The sequence below is a fragment of the Nuphar pumila genome, chromosome 13 (assembly GCF_984573655.1).
Source record: "Nuphar pumila chromosome 13, dmNupPumi1.hap1.1, whole genome shotgun sequence".
Lineage (NCBI taxonomy): Eukaryota > Viridiplantae > Streptophyta > Magnoliopsida > Nymphaeales > Nymphaeaceae > Nuphar > Nuphar pumila.
Window position 1 is genome coordinate 15,195,155 of NC_143261.1, and position 17,754 is coordinate 15,212,908.

At 38.0% G+C, this 17,754-nt stretch overlaps 1 protein-coding gene across 1 annotated transcript; it reads left to right on the top strand.

The window, feature by feature from the left end:
- The first annotated feature begins 1,493 nt into the window (after positions 1-1,493).
- LOC149817875 (translocon-associated protein subunit alpha-like) lies at positions 1,494-15,124 on the top strand. The gene is made up of 8 exons (XM_089984219.1): positions 1,494-1,670; positions 2,413-2,574; positions 2,666-2,716; positions 2,853-2,941; positions 3,451-3,528; positions 3,663-3,866; positions 13,460-13,531; positions 14,661-15,124. The coding sequence occupies exons 1-8, from the start codon at positions 1,595-1,597 to the stop codon at positions 14,706-14,708; spliced, it is 780 nt and encodes a 259-aa protein (XP_089840345.1). The 5' UTR covers positions 1,494-1,594; the 3' UTR covers positions 14,709-15,124.
- Positions 15,125-17,754: the final 2,630 nt, after the last annotated feature.

Sequence of the window (17,754 nt, forward strand, 5' to 3'; positions counted from 1 at the left end):
ATTAATTGGATCTTTGGGTCTGAACCCGGGTCTTAATCGTGTCTTATTATTTATCACCATACCCGGACCCTATAGGGGTTGGTTCGGGTAAAACCGACACGTTGACACTACTATTCAAGGGGTTTCTCCTTCAACAAGCATGGGAAATGGTTTCCTGAAGTTGGGTACTGTCATTGAATGTTCAGTATGATATGGTGTGAAAGTTTCTTTCCTAGGGCAGCTCTAACCCTCAGTTTTGTGATTCGAAGGAAAATCCTCACTCCAGATGAGCTTAAGCATCTTGGAATTTCTATGCCGAATAGATGTGTTTTTTTGTATGAATTGGAGTCAGTGGATCACATCTTACTTCAATGTATTTGGGTAAACCTATTTGTGCCCACATGGTAGCGCTCTTTGGGAGAAAATGGAAACCTAATGTTCGAATTGAAGATGCTCTATTGTCGTGGTACTGAATTAAATTTTGGTTCAAGGAGGAGATTGTTTTTTTTAAGGCAAGCTGGGGTTAGGCAGACCCCCACCAGTTATTATTCAACTTACCACTGGGTTTTGAACCTGCAACGTCCCACCACAAGGAGCCTTTCCAAGATTATTGACAGAAACATGTTTTTTCACCATAAATATCACGTTTAAATCATGGTATTTATGTTTTTTCATAAATCTTGCAAGATTATAAAAAATCTTGCAAGAAATTACAGTTTTAAACTTTCAGGCAATTTCTCGTGAGATTTTCATAAATCTCGCGATATTTGTCACTATGCTTACAAGTAGGGCTGGGCAGCTCCAGTGACGTGGCTTGAATGGGTTGGACATGAGCTTAACTTTTGTAAGAAGGCTCGACCTGAATCGGCTTAAACCTGATCCCACAAAATCTTTGGGCTGGTCCGGTCAGCCCGAATAGGTTGGCCTGTAGGTTATAGACACACATAACGGATTCATCTTGGAACTCATTTATTCTTTTGCATTTTTTAAATCTTCGTTAAAATAAACTTATACATTTACGAAAACAATGAAAAATGATGTGAATGCAAACTGCCTTGCAACCTGGCCTGATCTTGTCCGAATTAAGGGTGGTCCGTAGGTTTTGTATTAGACCGAACCAGGCTCAGTGGGTCAGGCTTGACCAAGCTCAGACCGTTCAACAGTCTGGTCAAGCCCGTTCAGTGACCGGGTCAGGCCGGCCCTGCCCGCCCATTGTCCAATCCATCTCTACCAACAAAGAGGAAGAGGATTTCTTAGAAAACGTGATCGTTGATCTAAAGCCCTCCTTATCTAGAAAACCTGGATAAGCTGGGAAATCGGATCGCTTACCGGTTACCACCAACACAAAAGCCCTCCTTATCTAGAAAACCGGGATAAGCTGGGAAAATGAAATGTGATGCTTCAAAAAATCAAAATATTCTCAGTTTCTAATCGAAGGTCTCTATCGTCTTTACGGCCACTCCAAACCCTCCAAACTCAAGTCAAAATTTTCCCCTAAATTAAAAAACAAAAAAAAATTGTGTACTTGAATGCGTGCGTGCTCTCCCACGCTCGTTGCGGTGCTTTAGGTGAAAGGGTGAGGGGTTTGGACAGTGCGGCGAGCGTCCCGAATCCGATGGCCTCCGATCGTCGTCGTCTCTGGGGTTTCCTCATCGTGGTCTTCCTCCTCTCTTCCGCTCTCCTTCTTCAAGGTAATTGTCCACCTCTGCGATCGATCGCTCTCTCTCCCTCCATCGAGAAATTCTCCCTTTTTTCCTGGATTTTTGCTTGTTTCTTTCTTCCTTTGTGATTGCTCGTGGTTCGGATCGTGTTGTGTCGATCTTGAAAATCACTGACGGAGGGGAAACTTTCGTGAGAAAAGCTCGTTTTGGAACGGAGATGGCTGCTATTTTTCGCTCTATTTGATCGAATTGTGATCTTTCCCATCCGGAAGACCGCGATTCATTTGGATTTGATTGTTGTTATGGAGCTTAGTGCTCGCTTTCGCTATAAAATCTAAGGAAATAGCGGAGAGAAACCCTAAGGTTTTGGGTTCTGCTGTATATGGATCGAGATTCGATATCTTTCCGTAGGAAACGCGTATTTTTAGGTTTGATCTGCGATTGTGGCAGTAGTTTTTTGTTACGGTGGAGATGCTTCTGGAAAATCTTGGTTTGGGTGTCAAGTAGTAGATCCGAGAGATTATCCACAAATGATAGTTTTCTCTCTGCATTTGTTAGTTTTTGTTACTGAAATTTCTCTTGTAAGTGTGATGATGTTCTCGTTGTTCCATTCGTCTTCGTGTGCATCTTGATGACGTGGTTTGTAAAGCGTTTCTGTCGTATGTTCTGGTTGGATCTTTTATATGAAAGAGTTGTCTTTTTGAACTTCATCTATGGAGGACTGCTTATAATTCAGACAAGTTGTGGGGTTTACAAGTGCTCTTTTTCTTAGTTGCGAGGTGTCAAGAAGATACTGAAACGGACGGGAACGAAGTTGTGGAGGGAGGTGATCTTGGGATTGTTGGTGATGATATCCAGGACTTTTCTGAAGCTGTTTATGGTTCTGCTCCTGGAGTGGATACCATGTGCCTCTTCCCAAAGAATCCTGGGCGACGTGAGTCCTTTATTTTGGTCTTTGGATTGTTGTTTTAAAAATTTTAAAGCCGAATTTCTCTAGATTTCTAACATGATAATGCAAAATGCAGTTGTTCAAGCAGGGGAAGAGACTGAACTACTGGTTGGCTTGAATAATGGGGGTAATTGTGTTTATCATTCTTCATCCCCACTTCTCCTCCATTTTTTTTTGTTGGTTATCATTCGTCTTTTATTTTTGTTTTTCTGTCGTTTCTCTCTTTTCTGATCAAACTGGCCGTTCTATTGCAAAAATTACAGGTGAGGCACCTTTGAAGGTTCACGCAATAAGGGCTAGCCTTCATCTGCCCTTTGATCATAGACTATTTGTGCAAAACCTAACACTTCAGGTAAAAGTCAACATGGTAGAGATTTGTAAAATATTTTGGTAAAATACCTTGGATATATCATTCTGTGAAAAATATTTTATAATATTGTTGGATTTTTCGCATATTGAGTGTTTATGGCTGGCTATCCATTCACAGATGTGCATGTGCTAATGCTGCACACACATGCTGGTCATCATGGTCAAATGACCAAGGCAATGTGATTGGCTGGAGTGGAAACATTTGCCGTCCACTTATGCATTAGCCTCTTTTTCATAAACTTCTTGGGACAAATTCTTTGATATTGGCATGGTTATTTATGTAGTTTTCATCTTTTTGGTTAATTGGGTCCGCAGTGCTTTCAAAATGACTGAGAATCATTTTAGTGAGTTTAGCAGTATTATGCTGTACTTCTGAATCAAGGGAATGCATATCAATATTCCATCATGTGCTTGTTCCCAATTTATTCCACTTTGTTTTCGTTTTCTGTTTCATAGAATTCTCTATATATCTATGTTTTCCTATCATTTCAGGAATTTTTCAATGCAACAGTTCCACTGTCTGCTCAGGCTACATTTCCGTACATATTTGATGTACACAAATACTTACAGGTATTATAGTTGCAGAAGAGTTTTTTTTAATAAATTTTTTAAGCCATATAACAAAAAAAAGAAAAAAGCTTTTTCTGCCACTGACCAGTTCTAGTTGTGCATGGTGCTGAACCTGCCATCTTTTTGTCTTGCAGCCTGGAGCATTTGATCTTGTGGGCACTATTATGTATGAGGTAGATGAACAGCAATACAACAGTGTATTCTACAATGGTACCATTGAAGTTCTTGAGGCTGGTGGTTTTCTTAGTATTGAGTCTGTTTTCCTTGTTACACTTGGAATTGCCCTCACTGGACTATTGGGGCTGTGGATGTATGGACAAATACAGAATTTGTCCAAGGTAATAAATGCATAATGTGCTTCCATGTTTACCCCTTGTATGCCCCCTTTCGTTTGCACATACTGATTAGATAATGCATAGGAGCTGTTCTACTTTGCCTGACAGATCTGCTATTTCATGTGGTGGTCTTTGTATGATATTTTCATTTTTTTGTTTTTTGGCTTTGATACATGCCTGCAGTAGTAGCATATGTTGTACATAAGAAAAAATGGCATGCAGTTATTGATATTTCCTCATATGGTTTTACTCGACGTAGTTTCAGAGGAAGCACAGAGAACAAGGGGATACATGAGCAGTTGTATTACTGCACCTTCCCTTCTAAACGGCTATAGCACATGAATGATTAGCAACATTAGCAGAGAGATAACCCTGTGTATTGGATGGATCTGTTGGAACGATTGCAACTCTTTCAAGGAGTCAACAGGTTCAATTCCTACAAAGTCATTATGTTATACAATGTTCCGGGTGCTTCCCCATGGTTTTCTATCTTAGTCAAGTTTAATAAATTATAAACCCTGAACCTATGAATAGGAGATGGTATGCATCATCATTAAAATGCCCTTTAATGGGGTGGCCTCCCAAACATCTGTGTTCAAGGCTCAAGCATCATAGTAAATACACATCGCAGTTGGCATGCTATATTCCCATGGCATGTAGCTACCCTATTGCACTCATAACTGGGTTGGGAAATCCCAAACAAGCAGAAGTGCAAACTCTTGCATGATTTGAAATCTACTCAAATCTAATGATTGCAGCTGAGACAGAAAACCCTATGGAAGTAGGTCTGTAGGAGCACAGTTGGCTGTTCATGCAATATCAACCCCGACTACTATAAAATATTTAAGTGACAATCGTGCTGCTGCTGCTAGTGAGATTGTGGTGTCCTTCTATGGATGGCACAGGCAACGGGCTGCATAGCAGTGACTACCGAGTTTAAACTAGTTTTGACTAAGAAAGGTTTCAAAGCCTTAAAAGACTAATAGTGATGGATGTAAGAGACCATTTCTTTGCTAACTTGGCTGGTCAAATAGCCGTGCAAGCTAACAATTCCCTCATTCCTTGCTAGAAATCTAAGCAGGTTGAAATTCATATTGACTTATATGTATACTAGTCAGACCTATTAAGATGTAGCCTTTCTAGATTTTCACTCTGAGTTGGGTTGGATATCCTCAATCACAATCAAGTCCAAAGGATATAGCCCTTTATCAAATCTAGCCTTTACATGTAAATGGATCAAATTTGACTAACCAATATGACTTCATATTGAAGAGTCACATTGTTTACGACAATATTGCCTTTATCTGGATATGGAATATATCCAATATCCATTTGTTTCATGGTCATCCGTTTGCAATTCTATAATTTTTTCATATATTTGCTCTATATCTGGTATACCATATTCATCTGTATTTTGGTTTGATGATCATATAAGTTTTAATTGCTTAGAGATGAGTGTTCTCTATATCTTTGTATTACTTGGAATATCCAGTTGGCTTGTGGTAACTGCTGTTTGGCTGGCTTAGTGGGTTATGAATTTTCTCTTGCCTCTGTAATTGGTCAGTAATTCAAGGATGGGAGTACTCTCTCATATGAACAGGTCCAATAGTGCCTGGTTATGTTATCAGTCAGTTTAAACGGTATTTTCTCATTATCTTGTGAAAGAACACAACTAGTTCATGTGGGGCCAAAATTTGTCTTAGCTTCAGTGGTTTCCTTGAGCTTAAAATCTGTAGGCCAAGATGATATTGGACAAGCTTTGCCAGTGGCCCAGTGGAATGGCCCATGATCATCAATCTTTTTAGGATTGAGATGGAGGTTAAACTTTTTGAGAGCACACCTCATTGCTGGAATCAACCACTTGCACCTAGAGCATGTTCTATGTTCATATTGGCTTTTCTTTTTAAAGGATATTTAGTACTCATTGGGTGGTCTTTGTTGCTTCTCCTGTTTTCTAATGTTTTGTCTGGCTGCGAGGCTTTGTGCAACAGCTTGGTTGGTGATGGCATATTACCTGATGCCTGAATATTCTTAATTAGTTGGTAGGAACACGACATTCCCTGCCAAATTTTGATGTATGCTTGTATGAATGAGTTTTCTATGACCTTGTTGCCCATTTCCCATACTGCTGCTTCTTTAATTCATTGGTTGATCTCTGTCGTGGAAATTAGGGACACATTTGAATGCCATTCTGGCTGCCCCGTTTTTTCAACTACCATTGTGGTTGCTGTTGATGTGTATTGGGACCATTTCATTTGGCCTATGTCACACGGACTCTTCTAACAGGGCACCGCACCCATGTCGCACCCGCACCTAGGCGGGTGCAACACTTGGACACAGCTTCCTTTATGTTAGGTGAAGTCAACCACATTGAGGTCCATTTCTATCCAAAAGTAGATTCAATTAACCCTAATCAAGTCCATTTTTATCTATATTATATATAAATACATAAATGCACACAAATACACATAGTATTAACTTAAAACTGTTAATATATATATATATATATATATATATATATATATATATCCTTCCCGCACCCCCGCACCCCAAAGTGCCGCACCGCCGCATCCGCACCTGTACCCGCACCTATGTGACATAGCATTTGGCATATCAGCTTCAGTCTCACTGAAGCTGTTGTGTCTTGGCTTGAATGGACCTCTATCATGATGAGTATGATTTTAGTAAAGGTAGATTTAGAAAAGACTTGCCATTTCACGTTTCTTCTCTTCGTTCCTTAAAACATCAATTTGGAACCATTCTTGCTTTTAACACCTAAGTTCCTGTTTGCATAGCGCAGAAATCCAGGGGTTTCCTCGAAAACACACGATATTCCATGCGTTTCTGTAAGGCCCATGATGGATATGCAAACGGGGGAACCTCCTTCTGCGTGGAGGGAGGCCCCCTCTTTCTGCAGCAACACTTCCCGTGGGGGGGGGGCTCAATTTCTGCAGAAGAGAGCTCCACAGCAACGCTTCCAGTGGAGCTCTCTTGCGTGACACAAACCTGCCTTAATAGTTAATAGTTGACGCCAACTCTCTCTCTCCATTCTAATGTGCATAAATGACTACTATTCATTTGTATCCCACAATGCTTGTCATCCTTCAAAATCCTACTAAATTTGGTACCTCAAACTTTAGTTGATAAACCCATGTACCTTTTTGTTAGAAGTAATTGCCCATTTCTTCACATTATTAAAATGTTGCTGTACACAATCTGATTATGACTGCTTCCTGATTGTTAAGTGACAAATGTAGGCCATGGATAGAAAACTTCTGTATTTGTTGCATCTCCCTGAGAAACTCTAAAAGTAAAAGCCACTGGTCTGTTTTATATTGTTTGGTATATAAGTCTATATATCTACTTGTTCCATTTATTTATAAACTCTTTGATTGAACTTGTTTATATTGTATCTTGTTTGCACAATGCTACATATAATCATGGTTTTCCGAAAGGTTTCTAGGAGAGTTGGGTAATATGTATTAAAGGTTAGCAACTTTGAATTCAACAATGTTTGAGAAGTATCAGCCTTGGTTAGATGATGGTATGTTCTCTATTGAGGCAGCAGCAACAAATAATACAAACAATGACAGAATAGAGGGTGCACATGTGGGATCGGAACAGCAAAATGTTGAGGGACAGCAAGTTGATCATTCGGATGGTACAAAAGGAAGATTCAAAGGAATTACATACAGTCGCAGGATTCGAAATGTTGAATCTGAAAATGCATTTGAGAGCAGCCCAAAACATGAAAATGTTGAATCTGAAAATGATCACACTGAACAAGAACAAATAATCAGAAGATCTGGAAGAGTGCGACATCCTATTGATAGATGGGTAAGTTATGAAAATTTCAGCTTGAATCACCAAATCTTTTTAGTTGCATTTCAACATGAAAAACCTCGATCATACAATCAGGCCTTAAAATTCAACAAATGGATTTAGGCTATGAATGAAGAAATACAAGCTTTATATGAATGTAGAACATGAAATGTTGCCTGTAGGAAAGAATGTAGTTGGATCAAAATGGGTCTTTAAAATAAAATCTAAACTAGAAAACAACATATAGAGGGGAAGAAGAGAAGGGCTGCAACAAACAATTCTTCACACCCTCATTAGGGTCGTGGGTTCCTTTTAAATTAATAAGTATTTTACATGACATAAATATCCCTGATTAATATACAAGAAACAATGCAAATAAAAAGGGTAATATGGTCAGGCTGAAAACAATACAAGTATACAACTTAATACATGAAAAGACGTCATATGCTGCTGACGTTAAACATATTTGGATATGGATCCAAATCTGGATCTAGACCCAATAGATCATGTTTCAATGCCCTCTCTAAAGTTGTGCATGGTAAGAACCATAAACAACTTGCTCTTCAAGTACCAATACCTTTCCTTAATCCTTTTGTAAGCAAATCTGCAACTTGATCTTGAGTCCCAACAAATTGAGAAGAAATCTCCCCACTTTCAATTTTGCTTCTAATAAAGTGTTGATCTATTTCTATATGCTTCGTTCTACCATTCTGAATATGATTGAGTTTGATTATCACAAAACAAGATAGAACTTGACAGCTTGATATAAATTAGATAATAGATATATAATCCAAATGATTTTAGATGATGCTACCACCATTGACCTGTATTCAGCTTCAATATTTGACGGAGCCACTGCCTTTTTTTTTAATGCTCCATGAAATCAGGTTCTTCCCAATAAAAACACAATACCCAGAGACAGACCTTTCATTCGGATCTCCTACCCAATCTGCATCTGAAAAAACCATAACTGTTAAAATACCTTTATAACTATCATTTTCTCAATAACAAAGTAGATCACCAAGAGTGCCTTTCGAATATCTGAGGATCTTTTTGACAGCCTAAACATGATTTACACGGGAGCAATGCATAAACTGAGAAACTTGATTGATTGCATAAACAAGTATCAGGACGAGTAAAAGTGAGTTATGGGAGTATACCCACAATACTCCTATACCTTGTAGGATCATAAAAAATATCCCCTTTATCACGTCAAAGTTTTTGCTGCACGACACTCAAAGTAAATATCGGTTTGCAATCTTTCATTCCAGCCCGGTTGCGTAAATTAATGGTATACTTATGTTGTGTCAATACTAATGAGTCTTTTCTTCGATCAACTTCAATGCCCCAAAAACATTTGAGATCTTCCAAGTCTTTCATTTTGAATCTACTATTTAGCACACTCTTGACAACATCAATATGTTTGAAAATTTTTGCTACTATGATATCATCAACATAAATGAATAATAATGTAATCCATTTATCACCTTTGTAGATGAACAAAGAATGATCCAAATGAGATATGCAAAAACCATGCTGCTGAATTTCAATAGAAAAACTCTAAAACCATGATTGGGAAGCCTACTTTAGCCCATATATAGCTTTGTTCAATCTACACACATAACTTGCTGGATCTTTCTCATTACACCCTTATGGTTGCTCCATATACACCTCCTCCTTGAGGTTTCTGTGCAAAAACACATTTTTAACATCCAGTTGACTGAAATGTCAACCATGATCCACTGCTAGAGAAAGAACTACTCAATAGTTCTATCTTCACTACTGGATTGAACGTCTCTTCATAGTCCAGCCATGCTCCTGAGTAAAACCCTTTGCACCAGCCTTGTTTGGTTTATATTTTATTTTAAAGACCCATTTCAATCCAACTACATTATTTCCTGCAGGCCTTTTTATAACATTCCATGTTTTACATTCATAGCCTCATTCTATTTGTTGGATTTTGAGTCCTGATTGTATAATCGGGGTTCTTCATGTTGAGATACAAAAACTAAAAAGATTTGGTGATCTATGCCGAAATTTTCATAACTTACCCATCTATCAATAGGATGCTGCACTCTTCTAGATATTCTGATTATCTATTCTTGTTTAGTGTGATCATTTTCAAATTCAACATTTTCTTATTCTGGGCTGCTTTCGGATGCATTTTCTGATTGAACATTTTGAATTCTGTGGCTGTATGTAATTCCTTTGAATCTTCCTTTTGTGCCATCCGAATGATCAACTTGCTGTTTCCCAACATTTTGATGGTCCGATGTCACATGTATACCCTTTATTCTGTCATTGTTTATATCATTTGCTGCTGCCTCAATAGAGAACATACCATCATCTAACCAAGGCTGATATAGCTGTTTTGATTGCAATTAAACACTTTGTACATTGTTGCCTTTTGAAACAAAATCAGATTCATCAAAAACAACATTTTTGGAAATACAAATACATTTATTTTCAACATCATAACATCTATACCCCTTATAGTCATCTGCATATCCAACAAATTTGCAAACATGGGATCTTTTGTCAAACTTGTTTCGTAGAGATGCATCAATGTGCGGCCGTATGCATTTAGATAATTATAATAAAGGTGCTGGCCAAACAATTCATAAGGTGACAATTTATATTACAACAATTTTCATCATGGCTAGTGCATTTTCAACAATGTGCCTGTGTTTCCTCTCAGCAAGGCCATTTTGCTGAGGTGTTCGGAGACAAGATACCCTTCTATTAACTTCATTCTCCTTAAGATATTGAATAAAGCCATTTGAAAAGTACTCACCCCCACTATCACACTGAAAATTAAAATATGTAAAGAAAATTGATTTCGAACCATAGCATGAAAGTTCTTAAAAATTGTAAAAACGTCATGCTTATGTTTCATTAAGAATATCCATGTATATCGAGAATAACTATCAATGAAAGTAACATAATATAAACTCCCGGAATAAGAAACAGTTGGGGCCGGTCCCCATACATCAGAATATATGATCTCAAACAATTTAAAAGCTCTTTCATTATTTGAAATAAAAGAAAGTACGCAACTCTTAAACATTTGACAACTAGGATAAATTTTATTTAACTTATGATTAAAACTAGACGCTGAAATCAAATTACTAGAAACAAGCCTCTCAATAAAGGCCTTATTACAATGGGCTAAACGACTATGCCAGACATTTGACTTATTGGACTCTAACTCATTGACAAAACGTGACTTTTCAGCATCTTGGATTGAAACACAAACCAACAAATTCTCCTTGAAGAGATACATATTCTCCTGTCTTTCTTCTTCAGCGAACGTCCTCTTCGTGTGAAGATCCTTCACATAAACAAGAGTAAAAATGACACAAGAATTGGTATCATCAATAAGTTTAGAAACTGAAACAAGATTTTTTTTTATATTTGGAACAAGGAAAACATTTGATAGACAAAGATTTGAATTGGACATGGGAATGAAAGCATTTCCAGTGTGTGATGGGGTGACGAGTGTCAAGACAAGTTTTTATGTTTACCTTTATTCCCAATAATATGATTTGCTACCCCCGAATCAACATACCAAACTTCTTGATTATTTTGCTTTAGATTCAACCCTGCTAAGGCAGCCAATAGAAGCTATCTGTCCTGATCCTCCAGTGTTATTTGGTGCACTTTATTCTGTGAACTCTGCTGTCCAACATACCTGGGATCATCCTTATAACAACAGTTTGCTTTAACATATTCAGGTTTCTTGCAAATATAGCATGTGGGTATTCTCTTGTCCTGATAAGAAATAGGAGGTGTATTAGGAAGCGGGAACAACCCAAGTCCTCCTTTATTACCTCCTCGCCCTCTGCCTTGTCCTCTTATGCCTCCTCTTCCTCTCCCAAACTGTGTACTTGGAATAAGTACATTATGACTGTTTGTTGCCCTTGTAGGATTCTCAACAGATCCTCCTCCTAAATTCATCTCAAATTGTAGCAACTTAGGACGTAAAGCTTCAAAAGTGGGCAGCTCAGCAAAACAAGACAAGGTAGTATAAAACCGTTGTATTCCGGCCCTAATCCATTAAGGACCCGTTGTACCTTATCTTTGTCTGAAATTATGCTACCAATCACAGCAAGTTGATGTGTGTTCTTCAACTTTAGTTCTGGCCTTAGAAACCTGTGAAAACGTTTGCACAAGTTGGGTCCACAACTCCATAGTTGTGACTATCATCCGGAATGCTTACTAAAACCTTCTGTTTTCATCCTTTTCTTTCTTTAATACGAATTCCGGTGTGATCTGAATTGATCCATCTAAATGACCAGAAAGGTCTTGACTTCGAATAAAAGAATATATCTATTTCTCCAAAAAAATTTGAGGTATTTAATTTTTCGAAAACTAACTAGTTGAAGCTTGCTTAAAGAACCAAAGAGGAAGAAGACGAATCTATAGCAGGTAAAGGGAGGATGAAAAAGGATCAGAAAAGGAATGCTGCAATCACATAATTTGTCTGCATTTTTTTTCAGATCAGGGACAACTCACGAAAATAGCAAATGGATGCAGCAATAAGACAAGAATCATTAATAATCATAAATAAATGATTATTTAAAGGTATGTGATTTTAAGAAATTAATTATCACAATAAATATTGGGTTGTTTCAAAATATATCAGATCCAATACAGATCTTATTAGAAAATCTATCAGATAGAATCAGATTTGAAGGGAACAATCAGGAAAAAAAAACAAATATTCCGAATAAGATAAAGAAACCAAATATTCCGAATAAGGAAAAGAAAGAAAACCCAAAATTCGATCTAGGGTTTTTTATTGAAAAGGTCACAGATTTTTCCGATCAGTTTCGGACAAAACAATTAATCAGCAAACAAGATGAAAATAAGAAAAAAAAACTTTGATCGATATATTCGATCTATTTGTTTTTCTTATTTTCGAAAAGAATGTTGAGGGAGAATAGGAGCGACAAGAATGTGAGGGAAGGAGAAAGAAGAAGAAAGAAAAGGAGGGAAAAATAATAGAAGGAAACAAAGATGGGTGGAAGCCAATACTTAACTCACCTGGATGGAGTAGAAACCCTGCTTTGATATCATATAAGATCTGCACTCACCAGAAAACAGCATATAGAGAAGAAGAGAGGAAGAAGAGAAGGGCTGCAAGAAACAATTCTCCACACCCTCATTAGGGTTGTGGGTTCCTTTTAAATCAATAAGTATTTTACATGACAGAAATGCCCCTGATTAGTATACAAGAAACAATACGAATAAGAAGGGTAAAATAGTTAGGCTGAACACAATACAACTCAATACATGAAAAGACGTCATATGCTGCTGACGTTAAACAGATTTGGATCCAGATCCAAATCTGGATCCAGACCCAATAGATCACGTCTCAATAGTAACTTCAGAAGGGCCAGCTTTTATCATCCATTACTACCACTACTTATATATGTGTATGCGCAAGATTCAAACCAACGTGGCACCATATTAGAAAATTGTCTGATTATGTTGTGATGATTAAGATTCTTATGTCCTGAGGCTTGGGACCTTATCCTTTTAAGTATGTACAGTGTAAACAGAGGGTTACATTTATCTCTTCTTTGATGAAAATTGAATGTTATACAAATATCAAATATGAAGTTAAGTTTTTTATATGCTGTCTTGATCGTTGCACGAATTTACTTAGGTACGCTGACTTCTGTTTCGCATTTTACCCAAGCATATGCATGTTTGGGAAGTCTTCTGTTTTTCGCTCAATGATGCTTATGCTTTTTTGCTTGTCAATATAGAAAACCAAGAGGGTAACAAAGGTGGAGGTAGGAACTGGCACTACAGATGGTTCAATCGATGAATGGTTGAAGGTACTCTCTCTCTCTCTCTCTCTCTCGTGAATGCATGCATAGACACAATTGGTTATTATGTTCTTAAATAGATTAATACTTTATCATCTATATGCATTAATTCCAAAAGTTTGTAGCCTATGTGAATCAACTAGAATGATTTGTCTACCATCTTAGTTGGCTAACATTGCGGTGACCTTTTTTAATTGAATATCATTTAGCGAATCTGTGCAAGTCTGTTAAGGTTATAAGAACCATGCTTATCCTTATGCAAGTGCAAATTTTCTCTATTTAACCTATCTGTATCAAATGCAACTATGCTATTGATTAAGACGCCTAGCAGTTTTTCTTCTTATGGATGAAATGTATTTTCTTCGAGTTGAACACCGTGAAAGGTAATGTATTATGGTCCTGATACAAGTGACTCATGTTCGTGATTTAGTTGACCATCAAATCTATGCAATGTGTTGGTCTTAATGAAAGCATCAAACAAGTTGGCCAGTTGTTGATATGATAAGCCACCAGCAGTAAATAAAGATATGTTTTTGAGAGAAATCATGATGTTTCTAATAGAAGATATTGACTTGGGTGCCATTGTCCCCTCCTTACTCCAGTTTTGCAGTATGCTGATTTTAAAGTGAGCATTGATTATGTGATAAGTCACCAGCATTAAAGAGAGAGAATGATGTTTGTAGTAGTTTAAGGCCTTCACCTGGCTCCCATACAAGCTATTGTCACTTTTCTTATTGTCTCAAAGGTTTGCACATGTAAACCCTACTGAAAATAACCACTTTTATTGTCTCGATGCAAAATATCCACCTTCCTGCATGGCAATTTGCACTTTAAACCGATGGTATTCCAGGTTAAAAGTTGCATGTTTCTTTCATCATAGACATTTTATTTCTCACAAGTTCGAAACTCACGGGTGGGGTCCCTTGCTGCAAGGTCAAAGCTGGGTGTTACTCCCCGGTGGGTAGGGGCGACCTCAAGGGTTTTACCAACCGGAGGCCTGCCAATGTGCGGTCGGTGATGGGAGGTTCCCTTGGATTATCCAAAAAGAAAGTCGCCTTTTATTTCTTGGAAACATTGCCACCTGTCTGCACAAAATCTTTTGTGGCATTAAAAGTTACCTCTTTTCTTTGTTTCTCAGGGAACCTCCTTTGATCAGTCTCTGTCCAAGTCTAAGAAAAAGAAGTAAGGTTATTGGATCATGGATGTGCAGGCCTCTAGTGTATCATGGTTGGATAGTTTCATTAACAGAAGGTATGAAAGCTGGCTATATATATTTCATGAGAGGCCTGTGCTTTTTTGTAGCTCTGCTTGCCGTTGGTGATGCTGAGTTGACTTGTACTGTTGATAGACTCATATGAGGCCTCTTTTGGAGTAGGTTACTTCAGGATATCTGATTGAAGACAATTTTGGTTAAAAGTTTTTTTAGATAGATTTTGCTTTTCATTGTCAGGGGAAAGTTAGAGCAATCATTCTTTTAGCTTATCAAAATCCTCTACTTAGTATTTCTCCTTGAGATTAACACAATCTTGTTCAGGTATCCAAAATATGCCTTTTGATTTGAGTTCACTTGAGGAAATTAATGCAGAACAGTTTTTCCCTTTCGACTTGCTGCTTGGTTTTCATGTTTTATCTTTTGTGGAAAAAGTTCTAGATATTTTGTTTTGTTGAATCCTGCTCCTTGAAAGATAAATGCCCAAAATAATTTTTTGTGTTCATCTTATATCGTCTATTAGTACTGGATAGTTTTCTGCAATATCAGTGCCTGCGATTTTGTCATTTGGGAGGGTCATGGGATTTGGGCTTAAATACCCTTTGTGAGTTGGTCGAACTCGTTTTCATCCTTCACTTTGATCCATGTGGTTTGGATGTTGCAAAAGGAAGTTTTTTTGACTGAGGTCAAACTTCATATCAATAATGATTTTCTTTTAATTTTGTGTGACTGAAAACAAAGTGGAATTGATAAAATTTTCCTTTTCCTGTAAGGGCCTGTTTGGATCCGTGGAATTGTAGGGAATTTAATTTCAAGAATTAAATTATTGGAAACAAATTCCCAGGATTCCAATTACAATTTTTGAATTGCTATGTTGATTTGGAATTGGAATTTAATTCTTTTGTTTGTGTTTACTTATGGGAAGCTGAATTTAATTCCGGTTGCAGCTTTGTAATGAAAGTTTGGAACCTCATTCCAACACAATTGCAACCTGTTGTCTGCGCTAAAGTCTCTCTCTCTCTCTCTCTCTCTCTCGCGCGCGCGCGCGTTACATGATCTGTGGTACTTCTCTCAGTAAGATTCCCAACCTGTTTTGAAGAAAGGGTAACTGTAAGTAATTGCTGAAGAAGCATAATTACTTGCGTAGAAGATATAAGATGGCGTACATCAGCCATCATATGCCAAAATCAAAATTCAACCAAACCTAGAAAGAATATGAAAATTAGGCTACTGTATAAATTGTTCCATAGTGAGATATGGAGTACCTTCATTTATGCATTCGTTGTTTTAGAAAAAAAAATCATTTATGAATTCAGCTTCTTCAGGTCACAACACTAAATTTTCAATAAACTATTGAACAAAGTGATTAATCAGATACACCAAAAATTAGTCGTTTGAAAATTGCAGGGTAGTCTCTCTCTATATTGCCATCTCATTTTGGAAGGCATTCATTGCCTCACAGCTTGATCAAGGAGTGGCTTGAGAGACCACCGAGGTGGTATCCCATGTGGTAAGCGGGGTCATGTGCCAAGCTGAACGCCCAGGTTCAAATCCCTCTGCTACATGAGGCTTAAGAGTAATCTGGTGGGGTCTGCCTAACCCCAGCTTGCCTTTCAAAAAAAGGAAGGAGCAGCTTGAGAGACATCAAAATGAGTTCTGTCTTGTGCCGAGGCTCCTGGTTCACATAACCACTCAACAAGTAATTCACAGAGAACTTCTGATTGCCAGATGAAATCAGGGAATGCACCAGATATGAGGATCTACCGACATTTTCAAAGGCAGCATCCTGCCCAATAAAAAAAAGAAAGACAAAAGAAATGATGTAGTTCAGACTTCAGTGTTAAACATATCAAGAGAACAGGGACCTTTGTCATCTGCTAACAGAAATGAGCACAAACTTTGCCATGCTGTTGAATCAGTATATATACACACATAAATTGTTAAAACAAGTTGTGTTTTCCCAATCCTCACTGACCAATAGCAAACGATGGATCAATGGACAAGGTAGAGGGAGAGAAGAGGAACATTGGAGAAACAAGTGGGGAGAGAGGGGTTTACCTCTGGCCATCACTATTCTTCTCAGTTGTGTTTCTTTGTCCATAGGAAGAGATAAGAGAGGGGAGGCAAAGTGGGGGGCACGAGAGGTCGGTTTCTTTGTTTTTCCAAGAAAAAGACTGCAATTCTCAAGAATTGTATTCCCTAATTTAACAGAAGAATCACATTCCCAAGAATTTAAGGGAAAATGATCCCTATTCCACTTACACAAAGTGAAACCAAATAAGAGAAAGTAAGGGGGGCACGAGAGGTGGGTTTCTTTGTTTTTCCAATAAAAAGAATGCAATTCTCAAGAGTTGCATTCCCTAATTTAACAGAAGAATCACATTCCCATGAATTTGAGGGAAAAGGATTCCTATTCCTTCAACACAAAGTGAAACCAAACACGGGAAAGTGGAATCAGATTCCAATTCCCCTCAATTCCATGAATCCAAACACACTAAGGAAACTTTCCCATTTAGTTCTCACGATGGCTCTGCCTTCCTGGTTAGGGACTTTAGGGTGATCGTTGGTTACTTGACATGGGATGAATGCAGTCTGGAACCCATGGGAGGCATACCTTGCTGCAAGGTCAAAACTGGGAGTATTTCTCCAGTGGGTAGAAGGGACCTTAAGGCCTTTATCAAGCAAAAGTAGTTGGTGATGAGGTTTTTTTTCCCTTGGCATACCCTGAAAATCTCTCTCTCTTAAGAGGTACTACCAATTTGCCATCCCAACAAGGTTAGGGATCAGATGAGGATTTAGTGACCTGGGGGTTTCATGTCAACTATATTATTCGCCAGTTATATCGGGCTCATTTTGTTGTCATGGAAAGCAGAATACCACGGTTCGTCGCTGCATGCTTCCTGGCTCATCAATGAAAATGGAGAAATGAATCTAAACAAAAGCACCACATAAGGCAAGGTAGTCGTGGGGCCCCACCCAGGGTTTACCTCTATCATAAAAAAAGAAAAGAAAAAGAATCTGA

Excerpts from the sequence above, each read along its gene's own strand:
- LOC149817875 (XM_089984219.1), top strand. The coding sequence starts at position 1,595 with ATGGCCTCCGATCGTCGTCGTCTCTGGGGTTTCCTCATCGTGGTCTTC. Across the intron at positions 2,717-2,852 it reads GGTTGGCTTGAATAATGGGG|GTGAGGCACCTTTGAAGGTT; the intron begins GTAATTGTGTTT and ends CAAAAATTACAG. Across the intron at positions 3,529-3,662 it reads ATGTACACAAATACTTACAG|CCTGGAGCATTTGATCTTGT; the intron begins GTATTATAGTTG and ends TTTGTCTTGCAG.